This window comes from Sylvia atricapilla, chromosome 3 (assembly GCF_009819655.1).
Source record: "Sylvia atricapilla isolate bSylAtr1 chromosome 3, bSylAtr1.pri, whole genome shotgun sequence".
Classification (NCBI taxonomy): domain Eukaryota; kingdom Metazoa; phylum Chordata; class Aves; order Passeriformes; family Sylviidae; genus Sylvia; species Sylvia atricapilla.
The window spans coordinates 54172489-54199942 of record NC_089142.1 but is presented as its reverse complement, the minus strand read 5'-3'; the positions used below and the strand labels follow the sequence as shown (position 1 = coordinate 54199942).

At 40.3% G+C, this 27454-nt stretch overlaps 1 protein-coding gene across 2 annotated transcripts in view; it reads left to right on the top strand.

The window, feature by feature from the left end:
• The window catches only part of ARHGAP18 (Rho GTPase activating protein 18), a 95538-nt gene that overhangs the window by 13042 nt on the left and 55042 nt on the right, over positions 1-27454 (top strand). Inside the window, exon 1 of one of the 2 annotated variants that reach the window (XM_066315366.1) lies at positions 12719-12872. The exons of the other annotated variant lie outside the window; for it this stretch is intronic. Coding sequence (XP_066171463.1) covers positions 12793-12872 — 80 coding nt within the window. The 5' untranslated portion in view covers positions 12719-12792. Of the gene's footprint in view, positions 1-12718; positions 12873-27454 lie in introns of those variants that run through there. 2 annotated transcript variants of the gene reach the window in all.

Genomic DNA, 27454 nt, shown 5'->3' with positions numbered 1-27454 from the left:
TAACAGAAAACCTGATCCGACTGTACAATTTAGGCCAATACTTATTTTATTATTAATGCACATTGTTTGCTTCAGTAAGAATATGTTATACCAAAAGAGTTTGCCGTGTACTTTTATAACTTAAAAGTCTTTCTGACATACACAAAACATAGTACAGTAAGTGCTCTTGGGAGATTTGTAAATATATTCCCAGTATTCTTCTGTACTTTGCAATATGTCTATAATTTAAGAATGGTACTTAATCATCTATTCATACACTTCTGTAGTTTCAGACCCTAAATGTGAATAATACAAAATCCAGTACATGCAGTGGGTCCTTGCAAGGCAACTGTGATGAAGCTTTATTTTAAAATTTTGGCCATGTTTTTCATTAAAGTACTTATCTGGAGCCAAGAGAATAGGAAATTAGGTTGACTAAAATAGCTACAATAGTCTGAACTGAATAGTTAAAAGTGGGGAATTCTACTGATTGAAGCAGGGTACTTGAAACATGGCAACATCCTAAAGTTGTAACTATTTCACAGGTTGTTGGCAGCTAAAAAATTATGTACCTGCTTCAAGGGGAAAAACAGCATTCCAGTTTTGCCCATGTGAATAACACGTAGGGCAGAACTTAAGACATTTTAAACTATTATGGTATATATATATATATATATAACCAATGTTGCAGCACACGTTATACATTGGGCTGATTCCTTGTAAAAATATCTTCCTGTGATTACTGTAATGAAATGCACTTTGGATAGATAACAAGTTGATGCTTCCACAAATAGATTACTCTGAAACTGAGGCTAGGAAAAAGTAACATCTTCAGTTTGAAAACTGCTCCTATGAGCATCTGCTCTTTGAGTAGCAATAATATTTTATAGCAATTTTGTCTTAATTTTTTGTGATGATCCGAAGCAACTGAAGGGAAAAAAAACAGGCTAAGAAAAAAAATTATTTTGGCAGGCATGCATCTTTTTTCCCCTTAACTGTTTATTCATGGCCAGGATCCCCAAAACCATCATAGAGACAGACATGTGGTGTTTGTGCTGTTGCTTTGGTAAAACTAAAGAGAGATTTCTGAATGATCAGTGGCTGAAGATTAATTTTTCTAATTTCTGGAAGTGTTTTTTGGGCTTTTGCAGTCTTGAAAACCAGCCTATTTCAGTGAGAAATGTGGATTTTTAGGAACAATAGCTGTACTAGGAAAAGCCCTGTTGTGGCTGCAATAGAAGAGTATTTTACACTACTACAGCCACCTAAATACCTGAATAGGTATTAAATACAAGTACTCTTGTATTGGTAAAATTTATTTTCACTGGTATGTTTTCTCTCCATTCTGGAAGAGTCCAACTGGCAAAATTAAAGTGTAGAAGGTGGTAGTGAAAAAGCTTCTATTCCAAAATTCTCCTAATTCCTTTGGGATATGCTCAAAACCTGGGTGCTGTCAACAAGTGCCCAGCCTGAACTGTAAATATATTTCTAAACATGAAAGGAAGAGGGAACTGACACCTGGTAATCCCATAATTTTCATGGGAGCTGTGCAGGGAACAATTGTACATGAATTCTTGTGGAATTTCATATTGCTGTTCCATTCTCCTATCTGTTCTGGGATTTTTTACCTGCAAAAAAGCGCTCTTTTACCATAGTGCTATTTCTTAAAAGACCTCTCTGGTACTAAGAATGATGTTTAAATAAATCAGAAACTGATCTTAGCAAAAAAATGCAAAAAGAATGCAGAATGAGGAAATATTGGTTGTCCTGTAATTATCCTCCAGTGGAAAAAAAGAACCCAAAAAACAAATGAACCACAAGGTAAAAGCAATTTAAATATTTAAAATTGAAAATCTCTTATGAATTCAAAACCCAGACAGCAAACAATTAACTCATGGATCTATTTATTTGTTCCTCAGAAGAGAATTTACAAGCCCAAAGCCAGGTTGGTAGACCATCCGGCTCCAGCAGCACTAAGCCAGGGGTCTGAAGTCTTGGTAGGAGTTACCCTGGTCCCCGTCTCTCCTGCATCACCTCAGAGATGAGTGTAAAGGAGCCCAAATGTTGCAGCAGATGCTGAGCTCATAGAACAGAAAATAGGGGCTGGAATATCAGTCCAGGAAAATCAGAAGAGGCTTAGTCTCTGACCCTGGCAGGGTCATCATTTTGCTTCATGTGCTCTGGCAGCAGAAAAGCTGCAGTGTTCTACTGCCGTGTCATTTATAACTCCATTTCCCAAATCTCTTTTAGCCTTTGATGAAGTAAGGCTACTTTTTTCACAAACACTGATTATCTCAGCTGTGGAATGGTAACTTCTTGTTCTGCAATGTAGGCATTTACCTTATAATTTATCAATTTGCCTTTTGTCTGTTCATCAATCCTTATCATCTGTTGCCTTAAGAAGAGAATCTCAAACAAACTATAGTAATGCCTACTAGGCAATAACAAAATTTGGAGTACTGATCATTGTATATCTACATGTATGGCCAATGAGGGAGAAAAAACATTTCTATAATATTTGAAGTTTGATTGTTTGTGGCCTGTGTGCTGTTTTTGCCATGCTTCTGGTTTGTCCTTCACCCTGCAGCTTGAGAAAAGCAAAACACAAACAATAGGATTTTCATACGAGTACTACCTGATTGTTCCTAACCAGCTACGGTAACAGAAATGGGATTTTATGATATTTATCAATAACACTTATAATGCTGAGAAAATTGTAAAGACTTTTGGAGTGGAGGTGCTTGTGTATAGTTGAAGCTTTTGTACATCAGCCCACAGGTGATAAAAAATCCTACAGATGACAATCCCCTCGTATTTCTTTAGGATGTTTCAAAACACAGGTAAATAGGTTCTGAATCCCCTCAAGAATTTAAGAACTCATGGTATTTAAGGTATCTTCTTCGTAATATTTTCTATCAAATTTCATTGTCATTCATGCTCACATAAAAGATGAATTCCCTTCTCAGTGAGAATTTGGGAAATACTCGAATTACTCAAAGTGCTCACTTCTCGTATTTCAATTTTAAAGATGGTAGAAAAAGTGCTTGGAAAAAGCACAGTTTGGTGAAATCAGAACTTTATGTAGCTGATTTACCATACTGGGATTGTTAAAATGCATAATTACTGATAAAGGGATGTTAGTCTGGCTGCAAATTATGTGCCCCTTCAAAAATGTTATTTTTCATTAACGCAAAATGCAATCCTCATCTCTTTGCCTCTGCCTGTCTCTCATTTACAGTATATAATGTAGTACTGCACTGTCTTTAATGGTGAAGAAAGGATAGAAAAGAGATGCTGATGATTCTTTAATATTTTAAATAATCTATCCCATGATAAGAGATAAATGGAGTCATCTGAGCTCTGAGATGGGAATATTACTGATCAGATTATAGTGCCTTCTTACCAAATTGTTTTTATATTTAGTAAAAATACTCTGGTCAAAGGAGGTGATTGTCCCACTCTGCTCTGCACTCACCTTGAACACTTTTGGGCACCATAATATAAAAAAAGATATGAAGCTATTAGAGAGCATCCAAAGGAGAGCCACGAGGATGGTGAAGGTCCCTAAGGGGAATCTATATGAGGAGGGCTGAGGTCACTTGGTCTGTTCACCCTGGAGGAGACTGAAGGAACACCTCATTGTGGTCTGCAACATCTTCATGAGGGGAAGAGGAGGAGCAAGCACTGATCTCTTCTCTGTGGTGACAGTGACAACACCAGAGGGATAGCCTGAAGCTGTGTGAGGGGAGGTTTAGGTTAGTTATCAGGAAGAGGTATTACACCCAGAGGATGGTTAAGCACTAAACAGGCTTCCCAGGGAAAGGGGGAGATAGTGTATAAGGGATAGTGTTCCCTGATTCTGCGAATTGGTTTCTGTCCCTGAGAGAAACGCATTCTTCCACTGATGCAAGTTAGTAGCACTGCTCCCATTGATTTTCAAGTGCCAAGATGTAACCAGAGGCAGCCAAGAGCTGCAGATGGTCTTTCTCACCAAAGACCAAACACCAGTGCAGCTGTATATTGTTACTGCTCACTCTGACCCCACTTCCCTATGGCAGCCATATGGCTTGGAACCATTCCCTGGGTACTCCTCCCTCTTGCAGGATACATGTGTGAATCCTCCACCCTCACTTTCCCAGACAGTTTTGTGTCATTCACTACTGTTCTGATTTTGCTTGTGACCATATTAATTTCTCCCAGTGAACCTGTAATTGTCTTTGATAGATAGAAATTTCAGGAGACTTGGTCATAGATGTCCCCATAATATTTATGTTTATGTATACATAAATTTACATTGCTTTCCACATATGCATCCTCATTTAAAAGTTTCTTCATCTTCCCTCTCTTTTTTTTTTTTTTTTTTTTTTTTTTTTTCCCTGGACATATGGTGAACAGTATTGTACATAGCGTGAGTTATTAAATATTAAGATACTACAGTAAATGAAAGTAAATCTAAACACTGTAAGATAAATACAGTTTTTTTAGGGGTGAATGTCTTCCAAGTGAACTGCAAATGTTATGTTTTTCCTGCAGAAACTACACTATAATATCTTGATGTAGGCAAATGTTCAAGTTTAGCCTTCTGTAATTCCAGCAATTGCTTCCAAAATACACAGCAGTAGTAGTATATTCTTGCCTTGTGATTCTGCAGCTCTATCTGAACCTTGCACTACAAACCTATCACAATTTCTTTGCAATCAAAGATGAGCAAATTAGTGCAAATTTATTAAATCTAGTCACTTGCGACTGTCACAAATGTCAGAGCTATTTTACACACAAGATGTCAAAAAAACAATTGGTTGTATGAAATGAGCCTGGTAAGCTCATGAAATAGGCAACACAAGCAAGAATGTGGGAACTTCCATTCCTTCTTTCTAATTTGTCTATGATACTTGCAAACATGGTTTTAAAATACATTGTCCCATTAAGAGATGGTATATCTTACACTGCAGTCGGGACCTCACAAGTGGTTAAACTATGGTGGCCTTCTTTTGGATTTTAAATTTCTGGAAAATGCTGTTCTGAGTTGATATGAACCATTTTTAAATACATAAGGAATTCAGAAGATTGTTTCCATTCAAAATACAAAAATAAGTCTGACATCTTGAAATATTCTGTATCATTTAGTGGAAATTTACAGAAATACTCTGTAAATATTCAGTGGCTGAATTTGATTGCAGTGTAAAATGTGAGAGAAAGAAACACTTTTCTAATATTTGTTTGAGATGAAAGAAGATGATGCAAAATGAATATTTTTGTCAGTAAGAAAGAACTAAGAATATTTTGCATTGTGTTAACTTGAAGTTTTAGTGGTGTTCTTCAACCCTTAAAGACAAGTGGTTTTCTTTCTCACAGCCCATGACTCATGCAATTGTTCCTTTTTTGTTCTGAAGCATTTCTCCTCGGCATATAATGACATTTCTGGATAGCTCTGGCTTGCTCAGCTTAGGATTGTGTCACAATTTTCATGAGCTTTTCTGACTGACTAAACTCTCCTCCTTTGTGGCTGCTCTGTTTTATTTCACCAGATGTTTTTGTGCTACAACTTCAGCTGTGATCAGATCTGCAGGCAACAGCAAAATTAGAGGGGTAAGGAAGAGAAGAGCTCCCAGTCAATGTGCCAACTGACTTAGTTAACTCGTATGGGACAGAGCATGGTTTCTACTTCTAGCCAGATGCAGACTTTAAAAAACCTATCCCAGACCCTACTGAAGCTTGATCTAAGATGGGGGCTGGGGATGGTGGCAAGTGACATAGAATCCTGAACCCAAGCAGTGGATACAGCCTGTCTGTAAAGCAGCAAATCATATATTTATTTCCAAGTATGTTCTCTGTACTTGCTAGCACCCCCTCCATCTTTCTTGATGGAACTACAGCTGATGAGTTCATCGTTACATCCCAAATGATGGTCTATTTCGTGACCTAAAGAAGAAGAGAGTGAGGGGTTGTTAGCTACTGGAGTCTTCTAGTGGGTTTGGTGTCAGTTGCAAGGTCCCAGAGAAGAGACAAACCCAGGATTTCTGGCCTTCATGACAGCAGCCCCCTCAACAACAGAGTAAATGCCCCCTTCCATTCAGAAGCATAGTACATATCCCTGAGAACACATTTCAGAAGGGGCTTCCTGTGTGTGCAAGCTGGTCAGCAGGTCTGCTCCAAATGCATCAGACAATGCACGATGTTCAGATCAGTCTCACTAATGTGAGAAGCAGCCATGTGAAAAACTGATGCTTTCCACAGTACTATGCCTGTGACATAGTCGAGGAAATACCTGTGATGTACAAGGGCCCAGTTGCTCTACAGAGTTCAGGATCTTCATGCTCAAGTTCAAACTGAAACAGATGCAGAAAGAGTCAACAAGAAGTCAGGAGAATGGAGTAGCTTCCTCTGAAAGAAAACCAAAAATACGTTTAACCCAGAAAAAAAAAAATCTTTTTACAGGGTTATACAGCTGCCTTGCTTAAATGTAAAACATGATGGAACAGAAAAATGAGGTACCATTCTCCAAACTTTTTATTTTATCTATCTTTATTTCATTTTCATATGCTAGTAGTAGTATCTGCCTCTGCAGTGAATCCATTCAGTGTGCACCACATTTAATTTGGGGCAATTAAGAAGGGGCAAGGTGATTATATTCTGAAAATAATTAAGGTATCATTTTTTAAATATTAAAATATATTTTAAAATAAAGCTATTATGAAAATATATTTTCATAATTAGTGGCATATGTGAAGTAATGTTTTATAAAATCAAAGTTGTATCAGAGGTAGTTCAAGAAAAAGGGGTCATTCAGAGTTACCAATGAAAATCCCTTAGTCTCCAATACTCATGCTGACTTCCCCTTTCTGAAAGTGACATGAAGCATCAGTTGTGGTATTTATTTTTCCCTGAAAGTCCTATACCTCATATGGGGATGCTATAAAGTGGACTAGATTTGTCATCTGTTCTCTATGCCCCTGGATGCAGAAATCCATGCCATTTCTTCCCTAATAAATCGTGCACCAAATGAAAGTAAACCTAGTGATGTAATGAGAAATAATTTTCTGCATTTTTGGTACCTGTCGATGTAATTGAACATAGGGTGAATAATTCTCATAAATAGCTAGATATTATTAGCCCTGTTATATGGATCCTCTGTTGCAGGGAAAGGGAAGCAAGAACTGATATGAGGGCTTGTGCAAGGTCACACTACAAACAGACATGGATAAATCACTTCTGCAGAAACAGATATACCTCTCTGGGTAAAATTCAGCAGCTGTCTGACCATGAGCAAAAACATAAGGCAGCCTCTCAATCCCTGCACTGTGATTTACGTAAGGGAAGCAGATGGGCAGCAATGGGCAAGATCTGAATTTCTCCAGAGAAAGCATTCAACAAAAACCAAACCGGATAAAATAGAATAAATGCATGTGCTCATTAGTCTTCATATGGATAATCTCAAAAGCAGTGCTAATAGTTACTGTTTCACCTTTTGCAAAATCATGGAATTAAAGATTACCGAGGCAGCCACCAGAGTGCACCAGATACATTTTAGAGCAACTGGCAAGAAAAGCGAACAACCCAAGAACTGTTACTCCCTATTCTTGCGGTCTTCTTTTGTTTTTGTTACGGGAAATGAATCAGCTCTTTAGATATGTGTGTGTGGAGGGCAGTGAGGAAGAAGATGAAGACTCAGAAGGCTAGGAACTCGTCACTGCTTTCTGTGTACACGTGTGACTTCATCTTCACTTTGTCACTCGGGGATGTGTAAGATCATCTGAAACACCTCCTACATATCAGTGCTGTACATGCTGAAATACTGACTACTCCACATTGTTTATGCCGTATGGTCCACATTGTAACTGAACATTGCATCTTCCATATTTTGAAGGGCAACATAAAAGCATTAAAGGTAAAGCTTACCAGACAGATGTGTACATCTGCATGTGTCCTACCTTTCTAGTCAGTGGAAATAAATGGAAAATTCTGGCACAAGATTCGTCTTTATGTGCTGAAGTGGAGGTCTAACAGAGGACAGAGGATTTTACCCTCTAAAATATTTGTTTCACGGACTTCCAATGGACTATAAAATCAGTTGCATAGCTCTAGACATCAAGAGTTAAGTACCTGTAATCTACATTTTTGTATTATTCCTAGCCTTGATTATTAACAGCTGCAGAACACTCTTCATGTATGTTGTTCTTTAGGTAGTGGAGCACAGCAATACATAAAATGCTAAGCTTAATAAGGGTTAGATTTCATCTTACAGTACACAAACAGCATTCAATTTCATGTATTTTCTGGCTGCTGGCTGAAACCCTGGAAATATAATTTGGACAGTATAAGTGCTGCCATTTTATTTCAATGTCAGTTAGGTAAGTGAGATGGTGAGACATTTTCTGCTCAGTTTAAAACCCATCTGAACAAATGCTGGAATAGATAACAGAAGGGAAAGGTTGAAACTCTCCTGCATTAAAAGTATGCTTTGAAAGTTGAGTTGTAGTTTTACTTTAGCACTGCGGTGGTTGTCCAGATGCTCTTGGACAGGGGGATTTCTAGACCTCAGCAGGAACAAATCCTTCTACTGCCATTGAACTCAGCCTGTGAATTTAAATTTGTCAGCTGACCTGTTACTATTTCCTCTAGCCAGTTCTTAATGGGTTGCATTTTTACCTGCTGATTAACATATCATTAGCAACTGAAGTGTGAAACATCACCTAACACATATTTTAAAAGAATAATCATATATTTGTACAAAATATGAAAACCAGTGTGATTTACTTTTTTATTTGGGAAAATTAAAAAAAAATAAAATAAATCACTTTGCAGTGAAGAGTCAAAAGCACATGTTGAACACATGCATATTCAAACCCTGTAAAGCAGCGACAAAGGATGGCACTGCTGAGAAGTTCTCTTTTTAGCAGTTGTTCTGTAAAGAGAGCACTAAGCATGAGAACCCTGCATGGTCTGCTTGGCTTTGGTGACTGACTATTGAGTGTAAAGGCAGTGCATGACATCTTAATCTAAATATTTAAACTCTTTGAAGGAGTCTTAGATTGTGTACCAAGATAGACTTGATTTGTAATCTCCTTTCTCAATGATATCCTCATTTTAGCACATGAACCTATAAGCCTCAAATGGTGCATTCTTACCTAGCTGATTATAGAGTTATGGAACAGTTTGAGTTGGAAGTGACCTTAAAGGCGATGTAATTCCAAACCTCCTGCCATCAACAGGTATGCCAGTCACTAGATCAAGTCCCTCAGGGCCCCATCCAACCTGGCCTTGAACACTTCCAGAGATGGGGCAGCTACAAGCTCTCTGGGCAACCTGTTCAGTGCTTCATCACCTTCTGAATAATGATTTTCTTCTTAACATCTAATCAAAATCTGCCTGCTTTCTCTTTAAAACCACTGTCCCTTGTCCTGTCTCTGTCTATACTCTGTCTCTGTCTATATGAAAAGTCCCTCTCACTATTTTTTAAAAGCCTCTTTAAGGTACTGGAAGGCCTCGCTGAGGTCTCCCCAAAGGTTTCTCTTCTCTATTCTCTTCTACTTTCCAAGTAAGTATGCCTGGAGCTTATTAAGAATAAAAATATTAACTGCAAACTCAGGAATTAATAACTATTTAGTCAGAGTTAGGCAGAAGATATACCAGTGAAAGAAGTGATATTTCTGTCAGTTTACAGCAATAATACATCTCTAAGTCAAAATTATCTGTGTCTAGTGCAAATTTGGAATAATTTAATCAAAGAAAACCTTGCTGGTGTTACGCTGTCTGAACAGGACTGGGTTTGATCTTATCAAGTAGACAAAAAAGGTGTGTCTAGAGTTAGCTCCTAAAATCACTTCTATGTTCGAAGTGCAGCATAATAAAGACTGATTTTGACTGTAAGAAGAGAATTAAGATCTCTTGTGGTTTTATCACTAATTTAATCCCTAGTCTAGTTTTCAATAGGACTTTTTTTCTTTCTAGCTCCTTTTCTCACTTTCCTTGATCCATGCTTATATAAGCTTTCTTAAGCTTTCTTACTTCTTACTCTCTAGTTGACGGATACAAACTCATTCAGGGTTTTGCCTTAATCTCCTCCCCACCCCAAACAAGGCAGGTTCTTCCCTTTCTCCATTTGCAGCAAAACTGTCTTTTGAGCAGCCCCTAGTGACACCACATTGACTACATCTTGTTTCTGCATTCTTCTTTTTACAGCGAGGCTGCAGCATACTGTGGCGTGCCTTAATTATGCTGTGTTTTAAGATGCTTGGCGAAGAAAAAGCAGTTTGCATTTTTGTTCTTATAGCACCTTAAATATACTTAGTTCAGGCAAAGGGCTTTGGAAAGCACTCATTAGACATGGAATGCTCTAAATGTTTTACTTTTTTTCTGTTTTATTTTAGTTATTTTTTAAAGGAAGTTTTATAACTAAGTGGGGTATTTGGCATGCAACCAGTTAGCTGAAGCTTTAGACAAGGCTAGGTCCTAAGGACCCTGGTGTTTACATTTAGTTCTTTTAGTTTAGTTTAAAAGAAAAAAAAAAGTGTCCTTCAGAAAATAATTTTGCATTCTGCATATGCTGTTTAACAATTAACCACATGTGCATTTAAAGAGCCAAATGCACCAGCAGATAGGAGTGCTAACATACGCTAATAGGATATTTTCTCACCTCAGGCTGATGTATTTCAACGCGAGCTGTGAAAACAGAAGAGCCTTGTTTGCATGCTTGTGTGAGAAGTTAGGCTAATTTTTGCCCTTGGGACATAGCCTGAGATGCAGAGAGACTGCAATACCTTTGCAGAGGGAGTACAGGGAAATCTTGTCACAGTCCTATGTTTTGCAGTGGTTTCATGTCCTTCTTGTTGTGAGTGTGTAGGTACATGCAGACAATTTGTCCCAGAGCTTTCGGTGCATACTGCTAGTTAAACTGTTGTAACCATAGCACTAAGCTATTGCTGAAGCTGCACTGAAGCTTTGCCTTCTCTTTTCCCCATTCCCTTTGCAGGAGGAGAACATCTGTGGAGGTGACACAGCCTCTTTCCTAGGCATTGTAAATATTAAAAATTAAAGAATCACATTGCTTAAAATGGACCTGTTCCTTTTTCTAATTTATATGCATAGTGTATCTGTTGGTACTAATGTCTTTTTAACAAATTGAGTTTTCAAAATTTCATGTGAAAATTTTGATTAAAAATAACAATACCAAAAAAATTTAACCAAAATGTCTTGGCTAGCTGCCTACAGATAAAATATCCAAGAAACCATGTAAGAGGCAGGCTTTATCAAAACCCACCCCCATTTCAATAGTTTATATGAATATAAAACTAAGGCAGGTGTGTGAGAAATGAAAAGGCAACTCTGTGATGGTTAGCCTATTGAACACTATCCAAGTTTTCTTGTGCTTGTAATGTTGTCACTCTTCGCAAAATTTAATGGCGACTTTACCCCTTTTAAAGAAATTGGGCCTTCTTGTTTAGCACTCTGTAGAAGTTCACTGTCAATGGAAAAAATCAGTTATTCTAACTATGATCCCTCCAAAGTCACCAGCTGTAAGTATCAAGGACTTTAGAGGACAAACTGATCTTGTTTAAACATGACCAGGAGTTCTGCCTGTTGGCTTCTCTGCTGGGACCGACTTCCTAGTGACTGTAGGACAGCATTTCTGTGCTCCTGCATGGCAGCTCTTCACTGCAGAACAGCTGAACAGAAAACTGTGTGGTCCATCCACAACCTTGCATGCAGCGTTCCAGTTTAGGTTCTAAAAGAATGAAGGTTCAGAACTCGATACCCACACGCTTCAGAACACCTCACAGAGCCCAGCACCGAACTTTGCAGATTTCAACTGCGAGCAAAGCAGTTGCATTTGTTTGTCTTAAAAGGAAAAAAAAAGTAAACACAATGCAAATTACATTCATCTCAGCTGAAGTTGGTCCATTCACTTACAGAACAAACTAATAATAATTCAGACAAATGACATGCATACGTGAGCAAATTACAAACATAAATAGCATATGTGCATTTACATGTTGCCATGGAAAAATCCAAACAGGTTTGGGTGTTGTGTTACAGGTGTTGCCTACCAATTCTAAGCTGACAGCAAGGCAGTGAGCACCATCCCTGTGCCGAGGCACAGAGGAGGCTTTGCCCACCAAAAAGGCCGACCCAATGCTGCGCCCCTCTGGCTGTCAGTGGTTGAAGTGGTTGATAGAGCGTGACCTTGGAGCTAATGGCGGCTTGTTTAAGGCCCAGCAGCTCTGAGGCAGCTCAGTCAGCAGTGTCCTTGCTTCACACTAACCTTTGTTGTGATTTTTGTTAGGAGACCTTGACATTAAAAAAAAAATAAAAAAAAATTGGTTTGTATGAAAAGTTAAAGCAATCACGGAATACTGTTGCGATCCAGTGAAATGGATAACGTACAAAGCAAACGCTGAACGCTTTATTTTTTCTTTCTCTTATTGCCGTGCCGCACTTTTCACACGGCAGCCTCGGGGCGCAGCAATTCGCCCGTGGCAGTGACTGGGGGCCGAAAGGGCAGCGACTTTCTCGAACTGACGGATTTCTCGGCGGCACCGTCGCACGGACTGCAGCCTGCGGGCTGGTTGCCCACACCCGGGCCGTGAGGAAGCGCTCAGAGCTGTATCGCGGCCCCGGCACCGCTCCCGCCGCGCCGGCCCGCGGGGCTCCCGGCCCGGGAGGAGGGGCACGGCCCAGCCGGCCGCAGGAAGCGCTGCCGTCACCCGGCCCTGCCCCGCCGCGCTGCCGGCAGGAGGCTGGGCCGCGCCGGGCCGTAGCCGGGCCGCCCCGCTCCGCCTCGGTGTCTCCAGAAGGGATGCGGCGGCGAGCGCCATGAGCTGGCGGTCCGGCTCCCGCAGCGTGGTCCTGACCGCCTACCACCCCAGCGGCGGGGCCGGCGACGCGGCCGGCGGGTGAGTGGAGGTGCGGGCGGGCGGGCGGAGGCAGGGCGCTGCCCGCGGCAGGTGCGCTGGGCGCGCCGCGGAGGGAGGAGCGCAGCCGCCTCAGCGGGAACCTGTTGAGCGGGAGAAGGCGTTTTCTCCGGCCTCGGGGCTAAAGGGTTTGTCTGTTTTTGCGCTGTGTCCCGCAGCTCCCAAACGGTTTTTCCTTGGTTGGGTGGTTGGTCTGGGGTTTTTTCCACCCCTTTCTGTAATATGCTCGGCGCGCTGAGGAAACCCCGGGCATTTTGCTGGTCTGCCGAGAGCCGAGTGCAGAGAGAGCCGCCGGCTGTTGTTAAGGCGTTTGTATCCAAGAACACCCCGGGGCCGCCCGGGCGCGTTGTCGGTGTTAAACCCGAGCTGTTGTGGCCGCTGCGGGGCGGGTTTGTGAGTGCCGTGCCGCGGCCTCGGGGGCGCTGGACCTCAGTGGTTTTGTGGTCAGGTGGGATGCTGTCCGAGGATTTTCCTATAACCTCGTGCTTTACTACGTTGTATCTTTGTAACTTGCCATTTATTTATTAATTTAATCGTGATAAACGGACGGAAGGTGTAGGGAATAACGAGGACAAACTTCTAAAAGCATTTGTCATTGAAACTCACAACGGGCAAGGAGTCTGTTTCGTATACATGAGGGCTGAGGATCTCCGAGTGACTCACAGCTCGTTTGATGCAGGCAGAAGTCACTGCTGCTTTCTCCATAGCAATGACCAGAAGGACTGCTGTGTAAAGGACTGACTTTTGTCTTTATGACCCGTTCAGTCTTGTTTCTTCCTTGTTGAAATTGTTAACAGAGGTCTCATTGATAAAGATGGGACTTTTAATAATGCTGAGAAGCCAACTGAAACTGGGAAGGTATTGAAACTGGCATACTGTTTCCATGTGTGCATAGGAAGAGTGTGTGTGATCAAAGAGATTATAATCTGATTAAAAGAAGATGGAAGGCAGAACAGTGGGTCACCCTGGACAAAACATAAGAGATGCACTGTGACCTATCACACCAAGAATCCACGACAAAAGTAAAGACTGAACTGAGAAATACCCCCCACCCCATGTTAGAACCACAAAGTTCTCTTTTTCTTCAAGTACTTCCTTCTCCATGACTAATGTTATTTATCAGCCTCCGTTGAAGTCCTAATGTTATCTTAGCTATATCTATAAGGGCCAGGCCATTTCCAATGGAATACCAAATACGTATATATTTTTCAAAATCAAAAAACTTGTCTGTTATTGTTTGTGGTGTTTCTTTGCCTCTCATAACTCTCTCTCCCACGGAGGTGGAGGGATAAGTTAACAAATGCTTTCCCTGCTCCTTGGGTTAACTTTTGAGGAAGGATCTGTGTATCTGTAGACTTAGGATTGGTTCCTCTTTTTTTACATGTAGCTGTCTGGATACACGTCTCTAAGCCGCAGGACACATGAGCGCAGTCCCTCTCTGTGTCTTAAGAAACCTGTCTCCTGTGCTAATGCCACACCATTAGGAGCTGCAGTCTCACGAGATTCCAGCTCCTCTGCAGATACTTCTGCGGATGGCCTGGGTAAACCAGAACATTACCAAGCAAGTAATAGCAATCCTACACAGATTTTTCTGGTCTGAGATGAAGAGAAGGGGAAATAAATAGGAAAAATGGTCTCATTTCCGTAATTACAGCAAACAAATATGCGTGCTTTGGCTGTGCAGAACAGAGGATTCCCTCATCTAGTTTGCCTGAATTCCACCACAGCAGTAGTACAGCTTTTCAAGCCATGCACATTTGCCACTTAGCTCAATAGACTAAAATCCTAAAGGATTCCTCTCTGCCTTTCTGTTGTGCCACTCTAAATTTGAACCTTAGGTCAGTTTCTCTTGTTTTTATTAATCAGCATCTCAACTCCATGGTCCTGGTTGACCCACTCCCTCCAGCTGTGCATCCTCAGTGTCTTCCCACTTCCGAAGTGGGAGAGATTGAGAGTATTTTCATGGGAATAGAGAGGGAGGGGAGTGGCCACTTTTCGTTCTCTTTTGGTCTTTTTAGAAACAAACAAACAAAACTTTCCTGAAATGTAACATTTCTGTGGGATTTCTTTCCCATCGGCTCCCCCCCCCCCTTATTCTAACTACTTTCCTTCTTTGTCAACATTCCCAAGATGTGCAGAACAGCATTATACTAATAATTCTCAAACCCATATAATTCTGAGATATTTTATGGAATTAAGTTCTTCCATTGGGCTCTCTGGTGTGTGCAAGTGGACCAGTTCTGCCGTCCGGATTTTGTGGGTTTTTTTTGCTGATGTGAAATTGAGCTAATTTTTGCCTTTTAATAAAATAAAAAAATTAGAACACCTTTCAATATCTAGGTTAGCATCTCGCTATTGATTTGAAAACTATGTAAATTTTAACAGGGATCAGAATATTAGGAAGCCAATGTAATATGCTACTAGCTGTAATGAAGCAGCCCTTTTGGGAAGATTAATAGGGAAATTATGTTGAGTTATTTTTTTTCACAGGCATTCAAAACAATGCATGTTAGAAATTGCTTTATCTTTGGATAGAAGTGTGACACTGGTACATCCTGGAAAAAGCAATATGTTGCTATGCTCCAAACAAAGTGACCTTGTAGGAAAGAAAGAGCTATACTTCCTACCCATTTTTTTTTCCCTTCAGGCATATGAGAACTCTGTCTTCATAAGACTTAAAATTTTACTGATCTAATAGGTTGTTGAGCTCCTTGTCTATTCTGGCCCCTTTTCTATTTTTGACCCTTTAAAGGCACAATGAGTCTGTGAAATACTTTTTTGGAAAAGCTTACCTTACCATTGGTTCAGTAGGCTAAAATCTACAACAGCCGCAGTGTGATTTCTTCCAAGTTTGTCAGTTTAGGAATATTGCCTTAACAGTAGTGATGCATAAAATAGCATAAAAGAGCTGCTGTCTCTGCCATAGAGAAATTTATTTTGCATTTTGCTTTAAAGTAGCAGTTAAAGGATTATCTTTATGTGTTTTAGATATTGGTTGTGGATGATTTCTGTGGTCTATCTAAATGTTTGTCGTAAAAACTTTATTGGAGAAATCAAAAAGGCAGGATACAGAGTATCAAATTCAATTTTAATAACCGCTATCTTTCTCCATATTGCCTTAATTCGCTTACTTTCAAGTTTTAACCTGTTGGATTCAGTAATGCCCTATTGGTTGTCATGCTAATTGCATTTTGGTGTCATCTCCTTTTCTTCATAATATCCCTGCACAAAATCTTAAATAATTTCTGTCTTTCTATGGAACCATTTGTTACTATGTGGACTGGGGAAACCAAGAGTGAATCAGATAGGTTTCAGTCCAAAACTCTTTCAGTGAATTACCGTGGGTATGTCACCCTCATACATGTGAAATCCAAACCTATAGGTTTCCAGTGCCATTTAGGATCCTCAGGAATTTTATCCCATCTACTTTGGCAGAAAGCACCACAGGTCCTGTGTCATATTTTCCAGCCACATGTAGGTGTTTCAGATAACAACATTCTCCTCATATGGCTCTGTGGGCTTACCTGAGGTAATGAAATGCCATCCAGAGAGTCTTCCATAGGATTATTTCTGTCCTGAAGAGTGAGTGAATATGTGTGTGTGTGTATGCAAACATATGTATGTAAAAATGTTTTTTGAGTGTGATTATAAGGTTGAGACCAAGCCTGGAGTATTTAGTGCATGCAGAATAGATTAATAACAAATGAATGCATGCTGTGTGCATGCAGAAGTAACTGAACTGCACCAACACACTGGTGCATGAGGCAAATAAACTTCTGCTGCACGACATTTTCAAGAGCCAAGCTTAAACTGCAAACTGAGTAATAGATAAATGATTCTGAATGTGTTGGCCACTGGAGGTAGAGTTGCTTTCCTCTCCATACCTCTCTCCTATTAGGGATGCTGCTGTTCCGTGTTGTCTCCTGTGCTGCACCAGCTTGTCATGTGACAGCGTCCCTGTATCTCTTTCCAGTGAGTCACTGTGCTTGCTCACCAGCATGTGCAGTTTTGCAGCCACTTCAGTGCACTACGTTAACTTACACTGGAAGACCAATTTTAGTTTTGAAGCTTTGCAAGCCAGTGCCTGTTTAACTTCATATACTCCCAAAGAGCCTGTAAATCTTCGTATTACTGATAATTTAAGGAAGACTCCTCAGAGGCTCTGCAGTTCTATGCATTCTTCCTTCATTGCCTTAAGTCTTGCATTTGTTTTGCTGGTAACTCACTTGCAAATGAGAACAGTGAGTTGAGTTTCCCTGAGATGGAACTAAACCCTGGACCAGTTCTGGAAAAGAGTGTTGTAAGAGAGAGGATTGCTGCTGCCTCAGGTCTCCTCTTTTGAGTGTCACCTGCTATTCAGGGCCTGCAGCCCTTGAGCTTCATCGTCCTGGTTTGTTACTGAATGTGCCTGACTCTGGGAGATACCCGCTGAAGCTTGAGTCTGTGCAGCAGTGAAAACAGGCATTCTCAGTTGGGGTTTGTTGTAGAGAAGTCCTCCTTTTTATGGGTTATTGTATAAGTCTGCATAAACAAAAGTATTTAATTTTATATGTTGCAGCAATGTATCTGTATAACAGGCCATTCTGATGCACCAGCCAAACTGGTTGTGAGTAATATTATCAAACCATCTGCAGTTTTGTTGTTAGAGCTCTCAGGAATTGAGCAAGGTTACTGAGAAAACAACAGGATCAAAAATAAGAAGAGAGCCTGAGAAAATGTCTGCAAAAAATGTAAACCCTAGATAGGGGAAGCACAACATGAGGATGGATGCTTGACCAATTGGATGTCCTGAAGGATGTGTGCCTGCCTCATGAAAAAGCAGCTTAGCCAACCCAAAGATGTGTGCCCACATAGACAGTAGATCTAAAATCTATAGCTGGCACGTAATGTAAACAATAACTGACTTCTTTTGGAATCATATTGATTCGGTTATTCAGTGGCCCATTTGCCTCCTGCAATCTGTCTTTGTAAAAATGGACTGTACAGACTTAGTAGGGGCACATGGCATTCACTTTGGGGACAAGTGAGGGACATAAAATATTTGGTTTTTTGTACAGACAGCTATGGTTTAAATCACTCACTTGCTGTTTGATCTCTTAGTAAGAAACCCAAATAACAGATGTCCTTTGAGCATGGAGAAATAATAAAGACTTTTGTGAATTGCCCACAAGTTATGATTTTTTCAAACATTGACCATTATAGACATTATAGATCACACAAGTGGAGTTTATTTTTTCTTTACTGGGATAATCTGTCTCATTCTTTGTTCAAATATTTGCTCAGTTTAATCTGAAGTCTTAATAGTTTGTGTTCTTCTTAAGCCAAGAAGAAATGTAGTAGTAAGTGTGTAATCATGCCTTTTTTTCAAGGTCGTTTTCCATCTCCCTTATTTCAGAGAGAAAAGTTCTCATTTCTTTCTCCTTCTTTTCCTACCATTGACTCACTCTTGGAACTGAAAACCAGTGAAATCCAGTATAAAGGAGTAAAGTACTGTGAGGAGTACATGTAATGCTCAGTGTACAAGCAGCAGACTCACAAGCTGATTACTCACAACTGCCTTAAGTTGGTGGAGCATTTTGCAATTTCATTTGCAATCTGCTTGCACAGAAGGGATTCCAGGTCCCTGCCCCCATCATCACAGCGATTGTTCTTCACCCCTGTAACCTTTCATCATGCTAGTATGTGGATGGCTCAGCTCAGTATCTTCCATGTGTTGCTTTGCTTCTATAAAAGCAGAAAGAACTATCTGCAGAGCAAAGATCTATCCCACTACAGCTGACTTTGAGCACAGTCTTTATCTGAATGCGTTAGAAAAATCTTTCCTGCCTTGGGTTTTGCTCCTAGTTTGAACAACGTTCATTGTCCAGTGCTTACCAACATCTTCAGGTAGAGCTGACAGGCAACAAGGCACAAAGTTGCTTTACTTTGAATTGCATTTGTGTCTTTTGTACTTCATGCATGTATAAATATGGAGTATATGGCAGACCCTTAATGTGTTGCTTGGTTACTGATGTATTAATCCCAGTAACTTGATCTACTGACATCAAGATGTGGTATCCCAACATTTCCTGCTTCCTTGATTCCTGCTTTATGGGGTTCCCCATCTTCTAGTTTGCACTTTATTTGTACTTTGAATTTATTGTGCTCCTGCCTTTGGTTCTTGCTACGTCTTGCCAACCCATTAAAAAGCCCTCCTAGTGCCTGTTACCTATGGTCAGCTTTCCACTCGATTTTATCTTGATGGGCAGAGCAAATGATTCTCCTTGAGCCTTTGTTTCTTCAGTCATAAAATCCTTGTTGTGACACTTCAGCAATTTAGCATCCATCTTTACAGTTGCCCTCCTACTTTGCTTCTCCTTCATCCTCCAGCATGAATTACATGCACTGCTTCAGTGTCAGTCTTGTGACTTGTCACCGAGACAGGTAAAAGCACTTCCTTGCTGCTGATTACCAGTTTAGCCATTTGTGCCTACTGCAGTCATGTCATCTTGTTTTTCTAAGAATCTTGGTGGAACTCCCTTCAGTTTGCATGTCACTTTTGAGCCCTAGATCTGCTGAAGCTCTTTCAGTGCAATCCTCATTGTGCAGACATGGTCGCTGTTTCTTGCGACTTAGACATCCATTCAACATCTGTCACGATGATAAAACAACATTATTTTAACAAGCCCAGTTCAGTAGGTGACTTAGATTATTTTATGCTGTGGTGTAGATTTGATTTAATGTCATTCACTATCTGGGCAAACAATCTGTTGAGTTCTATTTTGTGTCAGACAGACCTTTAAATACATATGAACAAGAGTAACTCTGCTCAGTCAATAGAGAGACATATCATAAAAGAGGAAAATCAGAAAATCAGGGCCTGTATGTAGGCTTCCTTTTTTTAAATAACATACAGAATATGAAATGTCATGGTTGTCTAACTTTCAAGAATGGGAAACTTAAAGGCCTTCTATATATATTAATTATGGACTTTCTCTTTTTTTGCTTGAGTGTGTACAAATCTGGATGATACTGAGCATAATGCAATATATTACTAGATGTGCTGTTATAAACCTGTAGACTTTATGCAAAACTGGCATGGAACTGGTCAGCGAGTGCCAGAAGAGCTGTGTAAATCTGAACTCAGTGTTGTAAGTGTGACATAGCGGAATAGTTAATTGTTTCTCTAATTTCTTTCTCTTTGATGAGCAGAATTGTTAAATGTGTTTTTGAGTAAAACTAATGGCATTTTGAGTCTGCTGCTATTGGCACTAGATTAAAAAAGTTAGAAACTATTATTATTGCCATTATTTTATTCTGGTTTTGTGACTGTTACTAGTGACGCGGAACTGAAACTTGTAAGGCTTTAAAAGGTTACTCATACATGTTTGGGTAACATTTACAGTGCCATCACCCTTCATTATTGTTGGTGCTTTTTATCACTGGAGCTACTAAAAGTGCACCTTTTTTTTTTTTTTTTTTTTTTTTTTTTTTTTTTTTTGTCTCTGGAACGCTACAGCTGAAGGGAGGCCATAATTACAGTAAGTGATACAGCGAGGTCCCCGCTGTGAGTGGTGTGGCAGATTTGGCTATGCATGACTCACTGACTGTCATTCCAGACTCCTCAGTAAGTCTGCTTTGCCAGGAGAAGAAAAATACCCTGCTCAAAAGCTTTGAGTACTGGCAATGTGCCAACAAGCTATTTTGTCAGGGCTGCTGGTTTTGCAACGAACCTGCCTCTGCCTTGGAGTTGTTGTTTCAAAATAATAATGTTCGGGCAGGGAATTTAAATACTTACAGCCAAATAAATAGGCAAAAACAAAAAAAGAAGGGGTGGGGAGGTATTGTTTCTTAGTATTTGGATGTGTGAAAAATAGACAGACTTGGTTAATTCCTTAAGCACAATTTTAGCCATAATTTTCTGACGTATATTTCTGATGATATCGTGAGCAGCATATGGGATGAGCACCTCTGCACTCCCAAAGAAGTTGAAGTTATGAACTTATTCTTCTGGTTATTGTTTTGGGCTAGCTGTCTTGTATGACAGCAGAATAAAAGCATGCAGAGGTATAGTTACCTACCTGGTCGTATTTTCATGTGAGGGTAAGTTGCTCAATATTCTCTCTTATTCTGTGACTGTTTCCTGCCCTTCTTGATATGGCATCTCAATCCTGTTAGACTAGAAATGCTTTCTTGATAATTTCAGCTGTTTTATCTGTCATCTTTCTACAGCAGCCTTCTTTCCTAGGGAGGCAACTTAGGCTAGAAGATAACAATAAAAATATATTAACATGCTTCCTCCACAGGGCCCCCATTATGCTTGGGGAACTTATAATGGTTTGGGGTGAAGTATTTGTGGTGAAGTATTTTCAGAGGAGCAAATCTGAATGGTTTTAGCATACCTAAAATCGTGGTTGAAGGTACAGCATACATGAGAAAGCAACAAAGTAAGAATGCATTGTCTTTAACAATAATAAACAAATACCTTGTCATGCATACTCAGTGCCCAGCTGCAGCAGAACAGTTAGCACGTTTTGCTTGATTTAGCATTAGTACTAATCTTCCATTTATCACTCCTCCAACTCCTTTTTTCCTTCCAGTCCAGCAGTCCCTAAACCACCCCAACAGCTTTTGCTCTGGCTTTGGGAAGCCAAATGTTTGAATTCATATCCCTGAAAAACAGGAAAATAATTAGGATGAAGTGTGGAATTGTTTAGTTAATGTTTAGCAATATGTGCTTAGTAAGGTACATTGCTTAGTTTTTAGTGTTTTTAATCAGTTGATGGTTTCTAGCAGACTTTTATGTAATATTTAGAACAATGGTGGGACTCAAGGGCACTGCTAGAGTATCACCTCTATCAGAATTTCTTTGCCTTTGATAAAATACAACAGCAAGGTCCAGGAGTATACTGTATCCAGAGATAACGGAGAGCTTTGCTCCAGATTGAAAAAGGGCAAGGTTAAATTTTAGCTGCACAAATAAAGCAAAAAGTTCTTGTAGGCTTGAGCTAGCCAAAGAATTAATGTAATAGTTGTGATTATGGCTGCAGTTACGAGTCTGTGATTCCAGATACAAAGCAAGAGGCTCGGAACAAGAAGTTTTGGTTACTAGACAGAGAGGAAGCCCTGTCACTGCTGTCACAAACACACAGCTGTGGCTCAGTGGCCAGTCACAGCAAGACACCAGAGCCATGGTTACCACAGGCTAGTGGAAGATGCTTTCTTTCTCAACAGTTACTAATGGGATGAGAGGTCCTATATATCTTCCTATACCTTTTGAAGCTTCTCAGCCTGCTTGTCTTTGCCACAGCTAGATAAGGGAATGCTGATAATGGTATTATCATTGTGGGAGTGGTCATCAGCATCATTATAACTCCATCCAGAGGGTGGGCTCTAGTGTCCTGCTAAACTTGTTGGGATGGCTTGGCTGTGCTGCCTTCTCCTGAGAAGCCTGTATTTCGCGTAGACTTGAGGAATGTCTTCATGTTCTGTTGAAAAGAGATAATATTTGATGAAACTTTTTCTTTCCTCTCCGAGTGTCTCCTAAGGCTTGTTCTGAATCAGCAGAAGTTTTGATGAGCAGTGATGGTTGGGTGCAGGTCATGGTCATAGTAAGCTGAGATAAATGGGTGCTGAACAGAGTGGGGAGCACCATTGGAAATATAGTTTTTTTCCTTCTCCCACTTACACCTTCCTAATATTTTTATTACCCTTCATTGGCATTTCTGAGTTGACTGAAGTCGGTTGAGCTGAATTAAAAAATTCAACTGAAAGCAGTATTTTTTGCAACTGTTGTTTTTGGGCAGATTAGTTCCTTAGTCTAACTCAGCAAATTACTGCATCAGTGATGGTGTTGGCACAACGGGAGTGAAGGAAACTCACAGGAAAGGGGGTTTGACAGAATCCTCTGGCAGTAGCCTACATCTGTGCCAGCTCAATGTGATCGCTATGGGGCTGTGATTTGACAAGTTAACTCATCTTTATGAGTCCTAGTGGTGGCCATGGCCACATCCTGTGAGAGGCTCATCTGAAATAATTTAGCTCCATTGGTTCAGTTTTGTTGAAAAGATATTTGATGGCTTAACTTTGTACTGGCAGGTCTTCAGTCAGTTCAGGTACAACTTGCCCTTTAACAACTGCTCCAAAGCTGGTGTAAGCTTCATCTCCAGCTCGTTCAGTCCTGACTCATGCTGTTCAGTGATTCAGTCATGTGCACAGCCTCTGCCTGCAAAAGGCAGGCTGTGATGTGAGAAGAGATCCTTGGAATCCAGGTGCGTTGCAATGCAGGGAACACCTGCACTCCTCCTGCAGAGCTGATAACTTGCTTTTTCCTCACTGCACGTGTCATTGTGCTGCCTGCTTCACCAAAAGAAACAAAAGCCCAGCTTAGATTCCCACAGGCTTTAATGAGGTAAATAAAAGTGCTGTTTTTAAGTTATGGTTGGTCATCCACTGATAAGCTCTTAAAAGCTTGCTGATCTGTGCTTTGTTTAAACACACCTTTCTTTGCTCTGAACTTTGCACTAGAGAGATTGCTTTGGTTCCTAGTGCCCAAGGTAGTGTGTGAAATCAGTATTGGGAATGAGAAGTACAATCAGAATAGCTTGCATGATTTCCTATAACTTTGAATTTCGGTAATATTTTCTGGTTTAAGAGCAAAAAGGACTAAGGTATTAAATATCCAGGACATTTTACAAATATAAATTTTACAGATATGAATTGATAATATTATGTACTAATGAAAATGTCCAATCATCTGTCCAGTGCCTGTCTTCCCTTTTCTGGAAATGGTATTGACACTGTGATACTTGTTCTCCTTTGAGGTGAAAGCTAAGAAAAGGACTTTCTTGTTTGAACTCCTTACTGTGAATGGTACATACAAAAACAAACCAACACAGAATCTTTTTTTCGTCTAGTAAGTTGGAGCTGCTTATGAAAGTTTATGGAAAACTATGAGCTTCATGCTTGTATTTGGCACTTTGGACTTGAAATTAGGAAACAGCTTATAAAGATGTATGGTATTGAAATTTGTGTGATTTGTCACAGTGTTTAGGTTTTTTTGGTCTTGCTTGAGTTTTTTAAGAGATTGTTTCAGAAAGGTTTGTCATCCTGTATTAGGGAGTAGAAGGGAAAAGATTAACTTACATATTTTGCTCATGTCTGTTTGCAGAACTATTTGGTATAGGTCTGAGTAAACACAGAACTCAGTATAGGTTGCTAAAATTTCTCTGCATTTTCAAATATATATGTGTAAACTTGATCTCTGACATTCAGGTTAGGCATAAATTGAGTTTTGGTTGTATGTTTTTTGCAGAAGTTGCTAAGTGAGATCATAGCAGATCAGAGTTAGCTAGGATGAAAAAATGCATCTGGAGCCAGACTGTTGGTCAGCTGTACCAGCCAGAACTGAGGCATGGGACAGGATGAAACGAGATGAAATGGGGTGACAAAGCACCCAGCATAAGCAGCCTTAAATGACAGTTTTTTCAAACCTTTCAAACTGTAGTATACTGTAATCTCAGCTTGTATGTAAAGGTTTGTAGGAGCCTGGAACCAGGTTCTTGGCTGTCTTTTAGCAACAAGAGTGTTCCTTCCTGTATGAATGCTGAGTTTCCTCTTGGAAAATAGATTCCTGTGTTGTGCTGAGTGGTGGCACATCGTTGCTGTGCTGTGCTCAGACTGTGGCCCAGCACCAACAACACCCCATCACACAGCTGTGTAGCTCTATTCATGTGAGTTTGAGCCTAGGCTGAGAAACCTTCCCTTCATCCTACCTTGGTCTTTAGCTTTCAGATTTCTTTTCCCCCCCCTGTGTCTGGGCAGGGTGTGGACACAGGTCTCTGATTCTGGACAAGGTTGGTGCCTTTTTTATTGTGCTCTGTTTTGTTAGACTATTGACATTTTTTTGAGCCCCTATCTCTCTCTCACCCTCTACATTTTGTCACATAAATAGAAAAAATGTATAAAGCCTAAAAATATAATTAAATTTTGATCCAAAGGAGCTTCAGTAGTTAAGAAGTATTTCTCCAGGTAGATTATCTTGCACAAATCACTAGGAAGAGATACTGTTCTTATTAAATAGAATGTTCAAGGTTACAGCTAATATCCTGGTTTCAGCTGGGAGAGAGTTAATTCTCCTCTTAGTGGCTGGGACAGTGCTGTATTTTAGAATCAGTACAAGAATAATGTCAATAACACCCTGATGTTTTAGATATTGCTCAGTAGTGCTTACTGTAAGTGAAGGGCTTTTCAGTTTCCTATGCTCTGCCAGTGAGCATTGTGTGAGAAGCCCGGAGAGAACAAGGCCAGGACAGCTGACCTGAACTGGACCAAGGGATTTTCCATACCACAGAATGTCATGTTCAGTATATAAACTGGGAGGAGCTGGCCAGGAGGGGCTGGTCATTGCTCAGGCATGGGCTGGGCATCGGTCAGTGGTGGAGATCAACTGTATTGTGGATCACTTGTGTTTGCCATTGTGGTTTTACTCCATTATACCACCACACTGTTGACATGAGAAGATATTCTCTGTTTCTATTTCCTTTGGCATTACCTTACTTTTGAAGGACTTGTGAATTGCTAAACATGTTTTGTACTTATCCTTTTTTTAAAAATTAATTACTTATTTTTTAATTGAAAGATACATTTATGCCAGTTCAGTCTTTGCATCATTATAGAATGATTTTTTTGTCTGGTGTTAAGAACTTTTAGTCACTTGCCTGTAGTTTAACTTACAGCTAGATTCTTCTGAAGACTGATGAAATTGATCTGAGTCAAAGTATTAGTATGAAGTTAGATTTTTTTTTTTTTACTTAAGGTGGAAAATTAAAACTCTTTGGATAAACATATCCTAAAAGCATAAGATACTTTTGCAAGTAGAATGAATAATTTGCACAGGAACTAGTGAGGAAATTGTAGTATTTTAAAGCTTTGATTTTTATTGTTAACTATTGCTTTGGTTGTGTGCCTTGTTGTTAGCTAGCCAAATATGAACCTTTGTCCCATTTCAAGCTGCTGCCCTCGCAAGAAACCGTTGCTAGTACTGTAAACAAGGAAATTACTTAAAATAACTCCTAGTGTGCCTTGTCATCTTCAAGGAAAAGGCTTGACTTTAATGACATGTGAGCTGTCCTGTAGCTGAGCTCACTAACTTTGTAGGTGTATACCGTGAGTTTCCCAGGTCTTTTTCCTGATCCCTTAGTACAATGTATCCATCACTGATAGCAATCCTGGGTCAGACAATAGCTTGGCAATTTTACCTCAGGAAGTCCACCATCACCAAAAGCTTTTCAAGCTTTGTGAATCCATGTGTCATCCAGTTTGCTTCCAGCTGGTTGCCATCAGAGAAGAATGTGAGAGTGGGACTACAGTGAGTTGTTGTGGGACATTCAGCTGTGCCAGGCTGCTAACAGGAGATTCATATCCATTTAGTTTCCTAAGGAGGAAGCTTGTGACCCTAAGAGCAGAAGAAGATACTACTTTGTGGTTTTTTCCATTGTGGAGGATCCCTCACACCACAGGTTTTGCCTTCTCAAAGCATCTGCTTTGCATGTTTGTCAGCAACCTGCTGCTGTGCAGGTGGGAGTTTGCCTGCTTATCTGCCTGAGTGAGCTCTTCATAACACTGAGAAAATTGTTAAAGTTAAGGAGATCTGAGGAACATGTCTTGCATGTTCTCTTACCCAGGTACACCAGAGTCTGCTGTCCTCTGGTTCTCTGGCTTGATAGTTTGGAACAAGGGCAAGGTGCCTGGCATATCCACTTAGGGCAGGCTAGTTGACAGATGTTACCCTGTATACTCTGGTTCTCTTAAAGGATGTCTTGCAGTAGGATGCATTAAGATACTAATTACCTCTGGAATTAAATGGGATTAAAGAAAAGCTAATTACAAGGTCCATCCCAAATCCTATGTACAGTTCTGGGAATTCAAGTCTTCTGCTGTGTCGAGATTAATGAGCAATATTTTTTGGGAAGTGGCTTAACTGCTCAAAAGATGACTGTGTTACCTTGGATGTCTACTGGTGGAAGAAAACCTCACTGTTGGCTGGAAGTGCAGTGCTGAGGTGATGCTCATGCTCTTTCTGTGGATGTAGACCCATCACTATTTCTGAACAAAGAATTATTTTCTGCTGTGGCCTCAGAGAGTTAACTTTTGCCCTGAGCTGGTGGTATGATTCAGTTGTACTTTCAGTTGGCTCTGCTCAATGTTATCATGTGATCTTCTGAGAGTCCTGGTAGCAATTTCTCATTTAATCTCTCCTTGTAAAGAGACACCTTTGCCCTTCCCCTGAATTGGACTGGATGTACAATAGGGTGACTGCCTTCCTGCTTGTGACTGCTGACTTAGTGGAGCCTGCCGGTAAGGATGGGGAGATCCCAGGGTCTGGCACATGGTTGTTTTGGGGTATGGATTTAGGCTGCTCCAAGGAGTGTTGGCCTTACATGAGGTGAGGTGACCTGAAGGTGTCATGCTCGGAGGCACCCTCTGGGGCACTCTGAGGTTGAACAGGAGTGAACTTGTGTAAGCAAAGAGGGAACTCTAGCTAAACCACTGTTTTGGTACTCTTGGTGAAGAGGCAGCTTCAT